General features: G+C 65.5%; 2 protein-coding genes across 7 annotated transcripts in view; one reads left to right on the plus strand and one right to left on the minus strand.

Moving 5' to 3' along the window:
* CSNK1D (casein kinase 1 delta) overlaps positions 1–817 on the plus strand; it is a 33,798-nt gene extending 32,981 nt beyond the window's left edge. Inside the window, exon 9 of one of the 2 annotated variants that reach the window (XM_045774869.2) lies at positions 607–817. In XM_045774869.2, the coding sequence (XP_045630825.1) occupies positions 607–696 (90 nt within the window). In that variant the 3' untranslated portion in view covers positions 697–817. The remainder of the gene's footprint in view (positions 1–606) is intronic. The other variant, XM_045774872.2, reaches the window with a different exon arrangement.
* A 421-nt stretch (positions 818–1,238) lies between these two features.
* On the minus strand, positions 1,239–11,482 carry SLC16A3 (solute carrier family 16 member 3). 5 transcript variants are annotated; one of them, XM_045774865.2, is made up of 5 exons: positions 11,348–11,482; positions 4,231–4,477; positions 3,692–3,835; positions 2,589–3,347; positions 1,239–1,951 (listed from the first exon to the last, which is right to left on the minus strand). In XM_045774865.2, the coding sequence occupies exons 2-5, from the start codon at positions 4,451–4,453 to the stop codon at positions 1,695–1,697; spliced, it is 1,383 nt and encodes a 460-aa protein (XP_045630821.2). In that variant the 5' UTR covers positions 4,454–4,477; positions 11,348–11,482; the 3' UTR covers positions 1,239–1,694. The 5 variants fall into 5 exon arrangements, with proteins under 5 accessions (XP_045630821.2, XP_045630822.2, XP_045630820.2 ...); XM_045774866.2 differs by lacking the exon at positions 11,348–11,482 and adding an exon at positions 8,461–10,175; XM_045774864.2 differs by lacking the exon at positions 11,348–11,482 and adding an exon at positions 5,526–7,089.
* Positions 11,483–16,117: the final 4,635 nt, after the last annotated feature.

Genomic DNA, 16,117 nt, shown 5'->3' on the forward strand with positions numbered 1-16,117 from the left:
GGCCAGAGGCGTTGATACTGTGGTGGGCAGGGAGCCTTGGGTCCACCTAACATGTCCACCGAGGTGCCAGCTAAGGGACGGACAGGCCCGTATTCCTGAGGCCAAGGGAGGATGGCAGAATTCTCGTTCAGCTGGGAGCGCGTGCGTGTGTGCCTGCGTGGACCCCAGCCCCCAGGCCAGCTGCGCTTCCTGCCTCGGTTGGAGCGATGCTGACATGCTGACCATCTCAGAATTGCTTGACATTGTCCCCAGGGCGGGACTGGTCCTCACGCTGGGCCAGGCCTTTGGGCACAGGCACGGAGACGGGGGAGGACGCCCACCTCTGCTGCTCCTGGCCAGCAGCAGCCAGGTGGGACTCGTACGACAGAGACGGGCCCTGCAGGGCTGTGCCACCAACCCTGCGACTGCTAGCAGCACCACAGCCCGGGCCCCCCGCAGAGGGTCCAGGCAGACCAGGAAGGGCGTCGGGGGGGCCCAGGGCTACGGGCGGGCGCCTGGTTCTTCGCACAGCTTGATGGGCAGGTGGAGGAGGGAGAGCAGCAGTCCCCTCGGGGGGACCTCTCTGGGAGGGACAAGATGTGAGCTTTCGCTTGCTTTTCATTGCAGAGGAGCAGGGACGTGGCATCTCTCCGGCTGCACACGGCCCGCCAGGGTGCCCGCTGCCGTCCCCAGCGCCCGCGACGCACCACCTACTGAGGCGGCCCCAGCGGCCTCTGACCGGGCTCCCAGCCACACAGGCCACCACTGGCCACGAGGGCAGGTGGGTGTGAGGTACCCGGGGCGAGGCCGAGCAGGGCTGGACAAGAAGGACGGGAGCAGATGCCCACCCTGGGCGCTGACCGCAAAGGGCCACGATCCACCAGCCGAGGGGTGAATAAATGGAAGGCAGGAAGATCATTTTTTTTAAACACACACACAGTGAACAAGAATCACACGTATGTCTCAGCTTAAGTGCACACGTCTCGTAGGGGCTCCCGGGCGCGGCCACACCCCTGTAACACGGCCCCCTTCCTTGCCAGCCACCGGGGCCCCGTGTGGATGCTCTGAGCTGTCTGGGCTCCAGCAGAGCGGGGCACGGAAACAGCAGCGCTCAGAAAGTTGACCCAGCCGACAAGGGCCAGAGCCACGCTGTAAAAACCACCAGATTGTTGAGAGAATGAATTTGGAGGGAACGGTCAGACCCCTACCCCACGTAGAACAACGCCCCACCTCCTTGAAGACATTCCTTCCAAGGTGGCTCCTCCCACACGCAGGTTTATTTCAGACATTCAGAGGCAAAGGAAGGGAGTTTTGCACCCCAGGCACCCCCTGAGGGGCGGGCTGGGGCGCCGTGGTGCAGACAGGGCGGGATGGGGTGCAGCCAGCCACGTGGGGAGGCCCCCTCCCAAGACGGTGCCGCTCTGCCGGCTCTCCCCAGCCCCGCCCTCTGATGCCCGCCGTGTTGTGTCTAAAGCGTGGGTTTCTAGGTCCCTGAGCTCAGCGGTGGGCACCGGGCTGCTCCGGGGTCAGCAGGCTGGGTCCCTGGTGCAGATGGCTCGTAACCTCGCGGCTCGGCTTCGCCAGTTTGGAATGACACGTTCCCAGCCCGCCACCTCCCCGGAGAAACACGGACGGCCAAGCTAGTCCTGTTTGTGAAATAAACGTGAGCGTTGAAGTCTCTGTCCGGTTCCGTCACCCCCGCTGGCCGCCTGGGCTCAGACGCTCGTCTCTGGGGTATGAACGACCTCCCCATTTTTCTCGGGCTCTGCTTTCAGGAAGTGCTCCACCTCCCGAGAGTCCACCCTCACGTCCGCGGGGGGCTTGTGGCGCTCCTCCTCCCCCACGGCCACCTCGGGCCTCTTCCTAATGCAGAAGAAGTTGCCCAGCACCAGCACGAGGGAGGAGGCCAGCACCTCGGCCCCCGCCAGGACAAACACGTACTGGTACACGTGCGTCGCATCCAGGAGCTTGCCTGCAAAGGGGTGACAGCGTCAGCCTGGGCTGAAGGTCATGCCCACGGTCACCGACTACCTGTGCACCACTGTGCTGTTGGGGACAGCCCGGGGGCACCCTGTCCCGGCCTCCCCCACCCCCCAGGCAGCACAGACCAGGAGGCTTGGAGGCTTTTGAAGGAGACAGTCTCAGGGTGCGCACCTCGTCTGAGGTGCCTGGAGGTAACCTGGCCACACACTGCCTGTCACTGTGGAGGCCTCTTCACCCGTGGCCCTCACAGGAACTGCCTAGGCCCCAGAAGGGCACCAGGACCACAAGGCACAGCCCTGGCGCCCGCGGGGTCCCATGGGTGAGGGCCTACAGAGTTAGCCGCCCACCTAGCCCACGCCCCAGGATCTTGTCAGCCTTCACAAAAGAGCAAAAGCCTAGCATAACGGAAGCTGACACTCACTTTGGCTCTGAGCAGGCCCAGGTGCAGGGATAGTGCCAACCCTCCGGATTGCACATGCCGGCCTTTGGCCCGGGAGGTGGGCGTGGCCGGTGTTCCCTCCTGACACCTACTGGCCACCTGGGCAGGGGTCCCTGCAGCTAAGAGCCCTCCCACGGTGGGTCCCCCTCCCAAGAAGGCTCGCTCCCCGCTGCGTCCCACCACTCACCTCCCGACGGTGGCCCAATGAGCACAGCGATGGCCTCCAACAGCAGCACGAGGCCGATGGCACTGGAGAACTTCTGGGTGCCCACGATCGCCATGAGCACCTCGAACTGCAGAGCCCCCACCATGCCGTAGGAGATGCCGAAGAAGATGCAGAAGACCACCAGGCCTCCATAGTCGCCGGCCGTGGACCCCGTGAGGTCAGTGAGGCCGTTGAAGAACATGGAGAAGCTGAAGAGGTAGACGGAGTAGGGCCGCACCTTCTTAAGGCCCGTGATGAAGCCGGCGGTGGGCCGGGCGAAGATGTCGACGAAGCCCAGCACGGTGAGCAGGAAGGCCGCCTGGGTGTCGGGCACACCCAGGTCCTTGGCGTAGCTCACCACGAACACGGGGGGCACAAAGAGCCCCAGCACCATGATGGAGGCGGCCATGGCGTAGATGACAAAGCCACGATCCCTGAAGACGCTCAGGTCCAGCAGCCGCCGGGATGGCCGCGGGGGCGTGGGCCCCGAGGTCGGCCTGGGCGCCTCCAGGGGCCTCATGAGCGCGGCGCACACGCAGCAGTTGAGCAGGAGGCCCCCCAGGATGAGGAAGCCGCCCCGCCAGCCATAGTGGTCCTGCAGCAGCTGCCCCAGTGGGGACAGGGCACACAGGAACACCGGGCTGCCCGCGGCCGCCAGCCCGTTGGCCATGGGGCGCCTCTTGTTGAAGTAGCGGTTGAGCATGATGAGTGATGGCTGGAAGTTGAGCGCCAAACCCAAGCCTGCGGGAGGGGCAGGCAGGCGAGGTGTCACGCCAGCCCGCCTGGCCCCTCCACCGGTCCCCCGTTTTCTGCCCCGAAGTTCCAGGTGGGGGTCTGCAGATATCCATGTGAGGGGACCCCGTGTGTGTCTAAAGCCCCGTCACCAGCCGACATGCTAGGAGAGACCAGTGAGGAACGGGGGACAGACTGGTGCCAGGGCTGGGGGGCTGTCCGCAGCTGCCTGCTCCTGAGAAGCCCTGCTCTGGGCACACTGCCCCAATATCCAGCCCCCCGAGCCACTGCACCCGGCCACGGGGGGGCCAGCATGCCACGGCCTGCCCTGCTCCCGGCCGGGCCCCACTCACCGGTGATGACCCCAGTGGTGAGGTAGAGCTCAATGATGCTTCTGCAGAAGGATGCGGCCACCATGCCCAGGGACGCTAGGAGGCCACCCGCAAGCATGACGGGCCGGCAGCCAAAGCGGTTCACGCACACGCTGCACAGTGGGCCTGTGGGGGTGGGGACATAAGGCTGGGCCCAGTCTCTCCACGCTCACCGAGAGACCTGGCCGGGCTGCCCTGACGCCCCCCGCCCCGGCTCAGCAGACACACCAGGCGCCCAGGGTGCAAGTCATGCTCAGACGCCTTCCTGAGCAAAGCACCGTTCACAGCGAAACATCTGGACGCACTTGGCCTGTGCCCGGTTTGGCCCTGCGGGGAGCCGCAGCTTCCAGGCAGGAGCCCCTCCAGGGCTCCCCGCCAGGCCCCCCAGAGTCTGGGCTGCGGACACCGGATCCTCCTGCCAGTCCCCCACCCCCAGGCCTTTGTGCTGGTGTGTGAGGCTCTTAACCAGAACTGCCCTTGGTGAGCTCCAGAGGCCACCGCCGGGCGGGACAGCGCCTTACCTGTCCCGTACAACATGGCCAACAGGATAGAGGAGATCCAGGCCGTGTCGCTGTAGCCGATCCCAAACTCACGCATGAGCTCCTTGAAGAAGACGCTGACCGCCTTGGGGAAGGCGTAGGAGAAGCCCGTGATGACGAAGCAGCCGAAGAGGACGGCCCAGCCCCAGCCCCCATCAGGGGCCCTGATGCCCGTGGGGCCCTCGTCGACCACGGCACCGCCCATGGCCAGGAGGGCGGCTCGTGCGTCCTGAGGAAGGAAGGCAAGCTGACGCGGCCGTCCAGCCTCGGCCACAGCAGGGCCCTGCTGCCCAAGCTACCTGACAGCCCCGCCTCTGGCCCTCACCTGCGTCTGGCCCCGGGGCAGAGGGTCTGGCCTGACCAGCAGCTGCCGCCCTTCCTCCCTTCCCCGCTCAGGCCTGGCCTCCTCCCACCCAGCTGGCTCTAAAGGGCAGTGGCTTTTTTGGGCTCGACACAGTCTCAGGTTACCTCCTGAGGAGGACAGACCCCAGCAGGGACATCAGCCCAGCCCGTCATCCCGCCTGACCCCGTGTGGGGGAACAGGCGGCACCTTCCGTTCTCTGTGGGTGGGTCCTGTGAGAGGGGGCCTGGGGCCCCACCTGGGGTGGTGTCCCTTGAGACCTAATCTAGCTGTGGCCAGCCGTGCTCTCCCACCCCCAGGGGAGCGGGGCTCCCGATTCTGTCCTCTCGTGCACTGCCCCCCGAGGGAGACCCTAAGGAAGAGGGGCAAAGGCTCACACAGGCTTGGCTGTGCAGGCTGGAGTGGGGGGCAGCCGGCAGGGGCCGTCAGGCTGTCAGGGAGTGCAGTCCTCGCCGCAGAGGACGCCCCCTGTGCCCGCTGGCCCGTGATGGAGGGCCCCCTCGCTGTGCCGGTGCCGACTCCTCCCACCCAACTATCCACAGGTTGCAGCTCTTCCAGGACAGCTGGAGGGGGGTCTCTGCAGATCAAGGAAGGGGAGACCCCAGGGTGGACAGCTGAATGAAGGGATAGGTGGGCAGGGGTGCAGCTTCCATGCAGCCCACTGGAGCAAACCATCCAGCCCCCAGCCTGCTAAGGCGAGGAGGGGCTGCCTGTACCCACTGTCTGCCCGAAACCCCACAGCAGCCCTGGGCCCACTTCCCTCTCCAAGCCACAACTTGGCCCGTTGAGGCACGGGACAGTAACTTGGAACACTGGGACCAGACGTCCAGCTGGAGACCCTCGCCTCCACCTGATCCTAGCACGAGAAATCCCCTCATCCCAGAGATCAGGCTGGTGGCTGGTCCCCCCACCTCACCAGACAGAGGCTGTTCCCAGAAGAGTGCCGTCTCACGTCTCAGGGCAGGTGCGGGGAAGGGAGGGCAGCCCGGGGGCCAGGCCTCTCCCCACCAGCGGGGTGCGGAAGACCGGCCCCGGGGGGAAAGCAGTCCCGATGGGGAGCGTTTGCCAGTTCCGTGGCGTAAACCACGCTCCACCTGCACTGACGTCCAGGAACGTCCCAACCAGGGGATGGCACTGCCCCGGGTTCAGCCACCTGGCTCCACCCCGTGCCCTCTCCAACATCGTCCTTGACCTTGCAGAGCCCCCTGGGTGGCCCCATTTTCTGTATGCAAGGCATAGACAGAATCTGGGCCAGGACTTTGGAGTGAGGACAAGGGCCTCTGCCTGGCCCGTGTGAGTGCAGGGTCAGCGGAGGGGGGGAAGGAACGTGGAGAGTAACCCCTCCCAGCCTCCACTCCGCCCTTGCCCCCAGCATCACGGCCACGCCACCTGACTCAGTTGCCTGGGGGGAGTCTGGGCTCCATTCAAGGGTGTGTCATGTGTTGGGGGCTGTTTGCTGAAGACTTTCTGGGTGATTCCAAGCAGTAGCTGCTGTTCGAGTGCCACCGTTAGATGATGGATCCCCAGGAGCCAGCTGGCTGCCAGGCTGATGACAAGGCTGACACAGCCCACTGGAGCAGAACATGGCCCCGGCCCCCACCCTAGGCTGGGCCAGGCTTCACGGCCACAGGCACCACTTCTGGGAAACCCAAGAGAACAACCTCTCCTCCTGGGCTCCCGGACCCCGTGCCCTTTCCCCACCGGCTCTCCCGAGTGCTCAGAAGGCTTGTAGACGGGAGAGCAAGATGCAGGGTGTTACCGAGGGTATGGGATGCACAGCCCCTGGGGGCACAGCTGAGAGGTTCACGGGGCGCCCAGACCAAGGAAGCCCCCGGTTCTCCTGCAGACGTGCCCACAGACCCGTGACCTGGCACAGCCCCCCAGCTGGCCCATTTCTGCATCTAAGGCATACCTGGAACCTGGGACTGGACTCTGCCTGGATAGTCTGGCCTCACCCCTGGGTTCTGTCCTTCAGATCCCTGCCTCAGGCTGCAGCGTGTGCCCAAGGCCGGGACGGGACCAGAGGCGAACGCCATCCCACAGCCAAACACACAGGGTGGGGGACACCCAGCAGCGGTAGTCCTTACCTTCCTCAGCGTCAAGCTTAAAAGGTCCCTGAAGTACAGGCAGCAGGGAAACTTAATAAAAACCCCAAAAATACATCTTAGGAATGTGTCATGATGCCGTGATACTGCTGAAGGCAGAAAGCACAAACCCCAGACCCAGGACAGCGGCGGGGCTGGTGGCCATGGGGCCCTGAGCCGCTAGTAGTCCCCACAATCCTGGCTTGTCTTGGGTTGTGGGTTTACAGACATTCTTTGATTTTTAAAAATAAACTAAGTGGGCCATGCAAAGGCGGAAGAGGGAAGTGCGCCTGAAACCAAAAATCACCAGCAGTTCCACTCCGTATTCCCAGGGTCCCAGAGCCACCCAGGGCCTCCCTCTGAGATCTCCTCGGCCACACCAGCCATGATGCCCCGTTCTCTGCTTTCTGCTGCCCACCAGGGCTGGACCCCACCCCCACCCCCAAGGCTCCCCTGGTCTTCCGAGGCAGATGCTGGCCACCTGTGGGACCCAGGGCGTCCCCTGAGCCAGCACCTAGGAGGGTGAGGGTCAGAGGAGTAGGTGCCATGGCCTAGTGGCCAGGAGGGTACAACATGCTCCAGGACCTGTGTGGGCCATGGGAGGCCCACATGGGGAGCATGGTCATGGCCCCCATCCACCCGTACAGGCCCCAGAGGCCCTTCAGACGTTTTCCTGGGTGCCAGCCGGACTAAAACATTCCCCTCCCCGTTCCCCACACAAGCCAGTCCTCAAAGTGAGGTTTCTCAGCCCGGGAAGGGAATGGGTGGGGCCTCTGGGTTTGGAGCAAAAGGGTTTCGCCCAGGAGGGCTTTGCAAATGTAGGGGGTGGGGGAGGTAGAGAAAGGGCTGGGATTTCCGAGAGCAAAACGGCCTTGTCAGCCCAGAGTGCCTTGGGGGAGGAAGGCCGGCAGAGGCCCAGACCCGCAGACTTCCCAGGACAAGCCTGCCACCGCCCGTCTAGACCCAAGATGGGAGGAGTGGCCCCCTGTAGGGGCTTGGTCGGGAACCCTCACTGCAGTGCAGGGGGAGGTGTCACCGGCACATCTGTGGGTACACACCAGTCGGCTGGCCTTGTGATGACATTTACCCTCCCGGGGAAGCATGCAAACCACGTCCCCAGCCCAGAAATAACCCGCCCTCTGGGCCTCAGAAAGCTGATCTCCCTGGTGGGGTGTGTGTGTGCCCGCTTCTGGGTCAGGTGAGGCTCTGGGAGCTGCCCCTCCACCATTTCCCGAAAAGGTCCCACCGCCCCAGGCGGCTGGAAGCTGAGCAGAGGAGGGCCCAAGGAGGGGTGTGCCTGGGGATCCCTTGGACCGCCCTGGGCCACCACAGACCACACCTCAGAGGGGAGGGGCCGTTGTGCTTTCCGAAATCAAGGGCTTCTGCCAGCGTCTCCCTCAGCAGTCCAGGGGCTGGCTGAATCCCGGCTGGAGTCCAGACCCCAGCCCCTGAGCCAGCCTGGCCTCCCGCCAGGCCTGTTCTCCAGCACCACCCCTCCCCAGTGACCCCCTTCTCTGCCTACTCTACTCAACTGGGCTTTGAAAGGCCCAGGCCCACCCACCACGTCTGCACCTGGACGGCGAGTGCAAAACTCACACACCCGACTGCTCACCGCCCTGGCCCTCACCAGCCCCACATCTCCTTGGCTTCACCCACTTCCAGAACCCCCTCCTGCGGCTTCACTCCAGCCTGTAGACCCCCTGCCGTCCCCAGTGCACCCTGGCATGCTCCCCATTAGACCTCTGTGCCAGAGGTCCTCGCACCCACCTTGGCTCCTGGGTCTCTGGCCTGTCAGGTTCCAGGGCAGGCCATGTCCCCTAGGTTCAGTGTGGTGGCCTCCGACTCTAGAGCCTGTGGCCTATCCCAGGTGCTCTGTAGGTTCGCCTTCTGAGGAGACTGGCCAGTTATCTAAGCAGACTTCCAGTCTTTGGAGACCAGCTCCAGGTAGGTGGGCAAGAAGGACAACTGCATTCCTTCCTGGACTCTTCCTGCACCAGGAGGCCTGGGACACATGCCTGGGCACCAAGAAACAGCCCCATTGTGGCTTAGCACCTGGCTTCCTTTGAGCCCCGAGGTCCCTGGAGCATAAGGGGGTGGTTGATGGACATGGGAGTGCCCCCGGGGGAGGGCCTCCCAGGCCCCCTTGCTTCCTTTCCCCACTCTCCTATTGTGCAAACAGGTAACAGCATAACCGATGCCTTTGCCTGTCCAGGACTCAGAAGGCAGCACTGGTCAGCGTGCTTGTCCCCTTCCCAGGGCCTGTGCAGGACCCCAGATGCACACCCCCCCCCCTTGTGCAGAGCTGGGGCTGGAGGGAGATGGGCCTTGGATACTACCCCAGGCATGATCCAGGCCTATTAAGCCCAGCCTGGGCCCTCTGCCCCACTTCCACTGACCACGAAGCCCCCAGGGCATGTCCAGTGCCCTCAGAGCTCTCTGGTGGGCTCACATCTTGCAGAGGCCAGTGGAGCAAAAATGCTGGCTTCATGCGTCATATTGGCCACTGCACTGGGGCCAGCCCCTCTCCAACCCTGTGCCCCATGTGACAAGGAGGGGGCCACGGGCCTTGTGGGTGGCCCTGTGGACGGCTGCGGGCTCACCCGTCAGGGCACCCTCCTCTAGACGGCTCAAAGGGGCCAGTGAGCAGTAGAGGCCGGAGCGGGTCCGAAGCAACCCCCTGTGGCCCTGGACCCTGCCCAGCCCGGGACTACCTGGCCTGCCCATCACATGGCCATCTTGTCCCACTCACTCCCTGCAGCCGCCCCCCACCCTACAGCCAGTGCTCTAAGGGCAAGGCCAGGAAGAGGTCTCCCCATCAGCAAGCCCCTCGCCAGGAAAGGCCCCTCCCACCACCAGCCGGCTGGGCCTGGTGGGGCTGGGGCGGTAGACAGGGAGGGGTGTGGGAAGGGAGCAAGCTCCGCCCACCCCGGCCCCGCTCGCTGGGCCGAGGGACGTGGGGGACGTGACCGCGCCAAGGGAGGAGCCGCCACCGTATTGCCTGGAGTAGGCGCCCTCCCCGTCTGTTACCGTATAGGCCCGCGCGCGGGCCGCTGGGGTCAGGGAGCCCCGGAACCGCCCTGGGCGCTAGTGAAGGCTGGCGCCCGCCGGAGGAGATCCTGTGGCCCCTCCCGCGGCCCCCCCAGGGCGGGAGGACCTCATTTTCCCTCCGCAGGGGCTCGGCCATGTGGGCGCAGCTGGGGCGGGGAACTTGACCGAGAACTCCCATCGGCAGGAAGGCTTCCCCCGCACTGCCCATTTCACAGATGGGGACCGAAGCCGGAAGATCTGTACTTGCCCGGGGGCACGTGAGGAGCCCCAAGCCTCTCCACTCCTGTCCCAGCGGAGGCCTGACCCGGAGGTGCCCCCGATGGATTGGCTGCTGGGAGGCAGTCGACACCCTACTGGACTCCGATCCTTGGAGTGGCACTGGCCCTTCTCCTTTACGCAGGCCAGTCACTGCTGGGACCCACCCTGGAGCAAGTACCCCCCCTTGCACATACTCCCCCGGCCACTGTCCTGGAGAGCACGAACCCCGTTTTGTTGCTGGCCCTCCGCACTGAGGTTCTAGCTGCAGTCCATCAGAGCCCGGTTGTCTCCTGGGTCTCAGGCCCTGCCCAAGGTCACACCAAGTCATTACAAAGCCTGCCCTGGGACCAGGCCCCCCATTGCCCGTCCCAGGCCCGGCCCACACCACAGGCCTCTCGGCAGGAAGGCTCCACACCAGCCTGAGCACTGCCACCTGTGCCCTCAGAGCCCCTCCGGGGACAAGCCTCCCACCACAGGAGCAAGTCCTCAGTCACACTGCCCACCCACAGAGGCCGGATCCAGCCTTGACGGCACACTCCTGCGCCTGTCTCCGTTCCTCACACCCAGGGTGCACTTCTGGACGTGCAACTCAGTGCCTCTGGGATAGAAAAGCACTCTGGCCTCGGGGCTACCCCTTAGTCCCTCACCTAGATGCCAGGCATCCCCAGCGGCCGTGACCTGACTGCTAACCTTCCACTCACAGCCTGCCTGCCACTGGCCTGGTCCAGCATCCAGAAAGGTGTGTTGTCAACCCACTTTTCAGATAAGTAAACTGAGGTCCCACCTGGTTTTCCCACGGGCCCGGGGTCTGGCCAGAGGGAGGAGGGGTTGAGACGAACCAGGGCGTCCAGCCTGATTCAGAGGGAGCCCCCTACCTCTCTGCCCCGGGCTTGGGCTGGGAGCTTTCGCCCGAGGGCGGATGTGGGACGGCGAGTGTTTGGGCGCGGCGAGAAGCGGGAGTGAGGGAGACAGAGGCCTCGGGCCAAGACACCACCACCGCCCAGCGCCACGCTGGGAGCGCACGTGCACCCCGCGCCCTCGGGAGGGAACCCGGGCCGGCGGCAGCCCCACCAAATACCGCCCGCCGCCGAGGACGGAGCTCTTCACTCCCGCGACCCGGCTCGGCTGCCCCGCGCATCCGCCTCCCAGCCGGGGCCCAGCCCCGCACAGGGGCCGGGTCCGAGGGCGCGGCGGGGGCGCGGCTGGCTCCCCGGAACCCCGCGATGGGGGCCGCCGCGGGCGTGGGGTGCCCGAGACCCGGATGGGGAAGGGGCTAGGGGCCGGAGCGCAGGCTCGGCGGAGGGTCCCGGGCCCGCCCCGTCCCGCCGAGCACCCACGCCGCGCCTACCTGCCGCCGCTCGGCCGCTGCGCGCCTGTCCGCCTGGCTGCTGGGCGCCGCGCCGGGGGGACTCGGAGCTCCGGCCGCTCGCGCCGCACGTCCCCCGCGCGTCACCGCCGCGTGGCGCCGCCCCTGCCCGCCCCGCCCGGACCCCGCGCCGCGCGGGAGGGGCGCCCAGAGCTCCCGACGGCGCCCGAGCTCTCGCCGGGCGGAGGGACCCCCCACCCCCACCGCGCGGACCCGGGCCGGGGAGGGAGGTGCGCCTTCTCGCCCCGCAGCTCCCGCTCCCTCCGCGCCCCCGGGCCGGCCCCCAGGTCTCGTCCCCCCGCCCCGGGGCTGCTCCCCTGACCCTGTGGGGCTCCCACCTCCCCGCTGAGCTCTGGGGCGCTCAGGCCTCCCCCCCGCCCCGCCCCAGACCCTCCGGGAATCTCCGCCCCGTCCAAGCCTCGGCTTCCTCCCAGGGTGGGGAGCGGGCCGGGCCCCCCCGCGCTGCCGGAGGGATGGTGGACACGGCAGTCAACCTCTCTGAACTTCCGTTTCCCCATGTGGCTCCTAGCCCCGCGAAGCCAGATAGAGCTGGTGACCCTCCCCTCAGGCGCCCAGACCGGGGCCGCGGTGGAGTGGGACCCCAGTCCTGGCGCTCTCCCCATCCCCACACCCGCCCACGCTCGCCCACGGGGGAGGGGCGTCCCAGCTGGTCCCAAGTAAGGTCTTCGAGCCCCATTTTCTCATCTGTCACATGGAAAGAGCTAGCTCAGCCCAGCCTCAGGTGGTACCCCCCATTTGCCTACACCAGCCGATGTTCAACCCACAGCCTGGAGGTGGGGGTGCCCTAGTGTGGGAGGTCATCTGAGGGGCTGGCGAGGCCTCATGGTGCTTGGGGCAGGGTGCGGCTGCAGAAAGGAATCCCCCCACCTATGGTGGTCCTTCCAACTTCTGGAGGGTGGGGCACCGTCCTCCCCTGCCTCAGATTATTTAGACACACAGCATGCCCAGCTCAGGGTCCCTCTTCACCACCACCCAGATACCTCCCTGTCTTCACGGAACTTGGTGGCTAACGCACCCCACCCTGAAGACTGAAGATTCCTCTTGGGTAGGAGCTATGCTGCCCTCAGCCCCTGACCCCCAACCCCTGCCCCCACCCCAAGACCGAAGAGCACAGAGTGCCCAACAGAGAAAGAGGGCAGGGATGGCTGGGGTCCTCCTGCCCTCTCCCAGCCTCCCTAAGCCCACCGCTCGGTCTTCTCTGAGCTCCAAGACCGGAGAGGACCCCAAACCTCCCCCAGTGATCAGAGGGAGTGCCTGGGACTCAGCCCTTGCACTCCTAGGAGGAAAAGGGGCCTAAACGGTCCAGCTAGGAGAGCGGGGGGGGGGGGTGGTCAGCCAGGGACACCTGGTTCTGCAGGAGCCCTGAGGAGGAAGAGGACAGTGCCCCAGACTCAGAGCCCCTCAGGCATGGTTTTCTGTGTGTGCGTGTCCTGGAGCCAGCCGGCCTGGCCACCCAGAGCTGAGACACAGAGGGCAGGCTGATAAGACACACTTTCCGGCCTCCGCCCCTGCCCCAGGCAGAGCGTTCCAGGGCAGGGGGCTTTGACTAGGGGTGGGGTGGAAGACCAGAGTGGGGGCTGGCAGAGTGATGACTGCTGGTGTGTGGGGTAGATGGCTCTTTGTGGGAAGCCAAGTGCCGACCACCAGAGGAAGTTTCTCGCCAGGGCTTCATCTGGCCTAGCCCTTCAGGGGAGGGCCAGGAGCCTCTGACACCTGAAACCCTTGGCCCCACTGCTGAGGACTCCGCTGGTCCCTTAACAGAGGTGCCCAGCACCGGGAGGGTCTCGGGTGGCCAGGCTCCATCCTGCACATAGCCCCACACGGCACATTTCAGTTTGGGCTAAGCCCCCCTACCCTGAGTTCCCCTTAGGCCCTTCATTCCCCTCCAATGGTGCCCTGTGCACTGCAGGCAGGAGTGGCCGCAGTTCTCCGGGAGGGACAGGGAAGGCCAAGGGCACCCACCCCAGACCTGGCTCCGATGCCCGTTCCCCGACAGTGGCCCTGGGCCAGCCCCACAGCCCAGGCTGCCCTTTTCAGAACGGAAGGGAGTGGAGGACCCTGGGAGGGTTAGCCATCCTGGCAAGGGGGTGGCTTCACAGGATGGCCCTGTACTGGGTGAGGGCCACTCCCCGATGACCTGGTGTGGCCCTGGCCCTGCCTTCCCTCACGTCTGCCACAACCCTCTTCTCTGTCTCCTGGACTCCCAATTCCTTGAATTGTTGCAAGTCACAGCTTTGGGTCCCGTCGGGCCCTGCAGTGTGCTCCGAGGGGCCTCCAGGGCTGTCCCCAGCACCCTGCCCAGCCAGCTGCAGCTCCTGGGGGACACCCTCCACCTTTCTCAAGAGCTGCCGTGTCTGGAGATGGTGGAGGGGCATCTGCTCAGCCCATCGTCTGCGGCTGGTCCCATCTCCATTTTCCCTGTGCATACAGACAAAGGTGCCAGGCTCTGCCAGGTCTGCCTCTATCTCCAGAAATGACCCTGGACACCTAGAGAGACTTTTGAGGGCAGCGGCTACAGGGAGGGTGGAGGACAGGCCTCCTGCTCCTACCTGGGGCCAGATCTAGGACGCCAGGTTGCTGGTGGAGCCATGCAGATTCCCCATTCTCAAGTCCTGGGAACCCAGCACTGGACTCCAGGCCATGCCCCCCACCTGCCTTCACCAGGGCAGGTGAAGAAGGCCAAACCACGTGACAGACATCTGGGCGAACCACGGCCCCTGCCCTCCTTAGGGAGCTGGTGGCACAGCTGGGGCTCAGTCCTGCAGCCACACCCTCCCCCACTCCAGGGTGGGAGGCCGCCTTTGCAGATGAGGCCCTGTGGGGGCAGAGGACCCTCCCCCAGCCAGGGCAGCTGGCCCAAGGCCAGGGGTTTCTAACCACCCCCTCCCTCTCCCCAGGGCCTTTACCTGGGATCTGTTCAGGCTCCGAGAAAAATAAACACATTAACTGCTTGGCCGGCCCAAGCTGTGAACAGAGGCGGAAATGGGCTGCAGAGGCCAGACCCCAGCCCAGCCTGGCATGACTCACCAGGGCGGGTGCTGGGCATGGGGGTGGGGTGGTGTCCATTGAGGGGAGTTGGGGATATCTGGACTGGGCGTATCTGGGGGAGGCTGGGGTTATTGGGGAGCTGGGGGCGTCTGGAAGGAGGTTGGAGGTATCGGGTTTGGGGTGTCTGGGAGGTGGGGTGCCTGGGAAGGTTGGGGGTGTCTGTAGATGGGGTGTCTACGGGTGGGGGTGTCTGGGGTGGGGGGAGGCACTGCTGCCAGAACGTTCACACCCCAAGGTCAGTGGGCTAGCTGGGCAGATATGTCCGAGAATCTGATCCAGTTGGGAAAAGGAAGCAGAAAGCAAGGCCATGTGGAGCCTGGCAGGATTCAACTCCGGGACTCCTCTGGACCTGTGTCCTGTCTGGGGCGTGGGTGTGGTGAAGCCCACCTGACTGCTCCTCGGGGACATAAATGTCCCGCCTCCCTCCTGCCCCCGGCCCCCTGCCCCCCAGCTCGGCCTTTTGGCCTGGAAGCTGGATGGGGAGCAGCCCCAAGCGTTTGGGCTCCCCCTGCCCCCACCTGCTGCCCCACAGGCCCTGGTCTGGCCCTCCATGTGCTTTTACTCCCCCTGGCTCCACTACTCCTGTCCTCCCCCTGCTGATGGCCACAGGGGCTCTGCTACTCTGTCCTTCCCCAGCCGTGGAGCCCTGGGGTGGGACAGGGGCAGCTTTGGGAGGGGCATGAATTAGGATTAGGACTGTCCCGTGCTTCCCACTGGTGGGAGCCCCTCGCCTCCCTCCTCCCCACAGGGTCCTCCTGGACCTGGGCCCTCCAGGTCCCACCCGCCTTGGTCCCTGTGGTGCCTGCTCCTGGAGGTCCCCAGTCCAGGCACCAGGAACAACTCCTCTCTGCGTGAGGTCCTGTCCTTCCTCCCTGTCCCCCCGAATCAGAGGCCGTGGCTGCAGAACGCGACCTGTGCCCTTCTCCCTTGCCGGCCGTTGTTTGCCCCCCCCCCCCCCCCCGGCTGAGTGAGGTGTTGCTAAGGACCAGCGGGACATCCAGGCAGGGACCTCAGACACCACCTGTGAAGGGCTGGGGGTGGGGCCCCTCCCCCCCAGCCTGGCCCTGCACGTCCTCAGCTGCCGGAAACACTGGGAGTCCCGACGGAATGGGTGGCTCCAGGACGTCTGCTGGCAGTGGGCTGCTCCCGTGCCCTGTGCGCGGCCTGAGGGTGGCCAAGCCGTGCCTACAGCTGCACCTGCTCTTCAGGTGAGGCCCATCCCTGGCCAGAGACAGCTCCGAAAGTTGGCCGAGACTGACGCTTTGTTAGGGTGCCCTGCCCAGGGGTACCTGGCAAATGCATGCGGCCCCATGCTCCCTGTCAGGCCCCCAGCCCTAACCCTCAAACGTAGTGGCCGATTCTCAGACCCCAACCTGCAGAGGTCCTCTGCCTGGCTCTTCCCCCGCAGCTCCGAGGGCTCCCCCATGTCTCCTGACCCCTCTCCTCCTCTGTCCATGCCATCTGGGGTGTGGCCTTGTCCACTCTCAGGGCCCTCAAGACCATCCTTCTGCTGGCAACCCCGAGATGCACTGGAGCTCAGGCTCCCCACGCCTCTTGGCCCAGTGAAGTGCCTCTGTGACCCCACTCGACCCCTCCGAAGCCCTCTGCACATCAGGCTTCCCTCTGGGTCCCCTCTTTCCTTTGCTCCAAAAGCCAGACCCAGGCAAATCCTGGGCTTCTGTT

Source organism: Ursus americanus, chromosome 23, assembly GCF_024610735.1.
Source record: "Ursus americanus isolate L20-20 chromosome 23, mUrsAme1.1.p, whole genome shotgun sequence".
NCBI classification, from domain to species: domain Eukaryota; kingdom Metazoa; phylum Chordata; class Mammalia; order Carnivora; family Ursidae; genus Ursus; species Ursus americanus.

What these genes read in the sequence shown, in the direction of transcription:
- SLC16A3 (XM_045774865.2), bottom strand. Translation starts at nt 4,453, where the DNA reads ATGGGCGGTGCCGTGGTCGACGAGGGCCCCACGGGCATCAGGGCCCCT. An exon ending in GGCCATGTTGTACGGGACAG is followed by an intron (nt 3,836 to 4,230) that starts GTAAGGCGCTGT and finishes CCACCCCCACAG; the next exon opens with GCCCACTGTGCAGCGTGTGC. An exon ending in CACCACTGGGGTCATCACCG is followed by an intron (nt 3,348 to 3,691) that starts GTGAGTGGGGCC and finishes CCCCTCCCGCAG; the next exon opens with GCTTGGGTTTGGCGCTCAAC.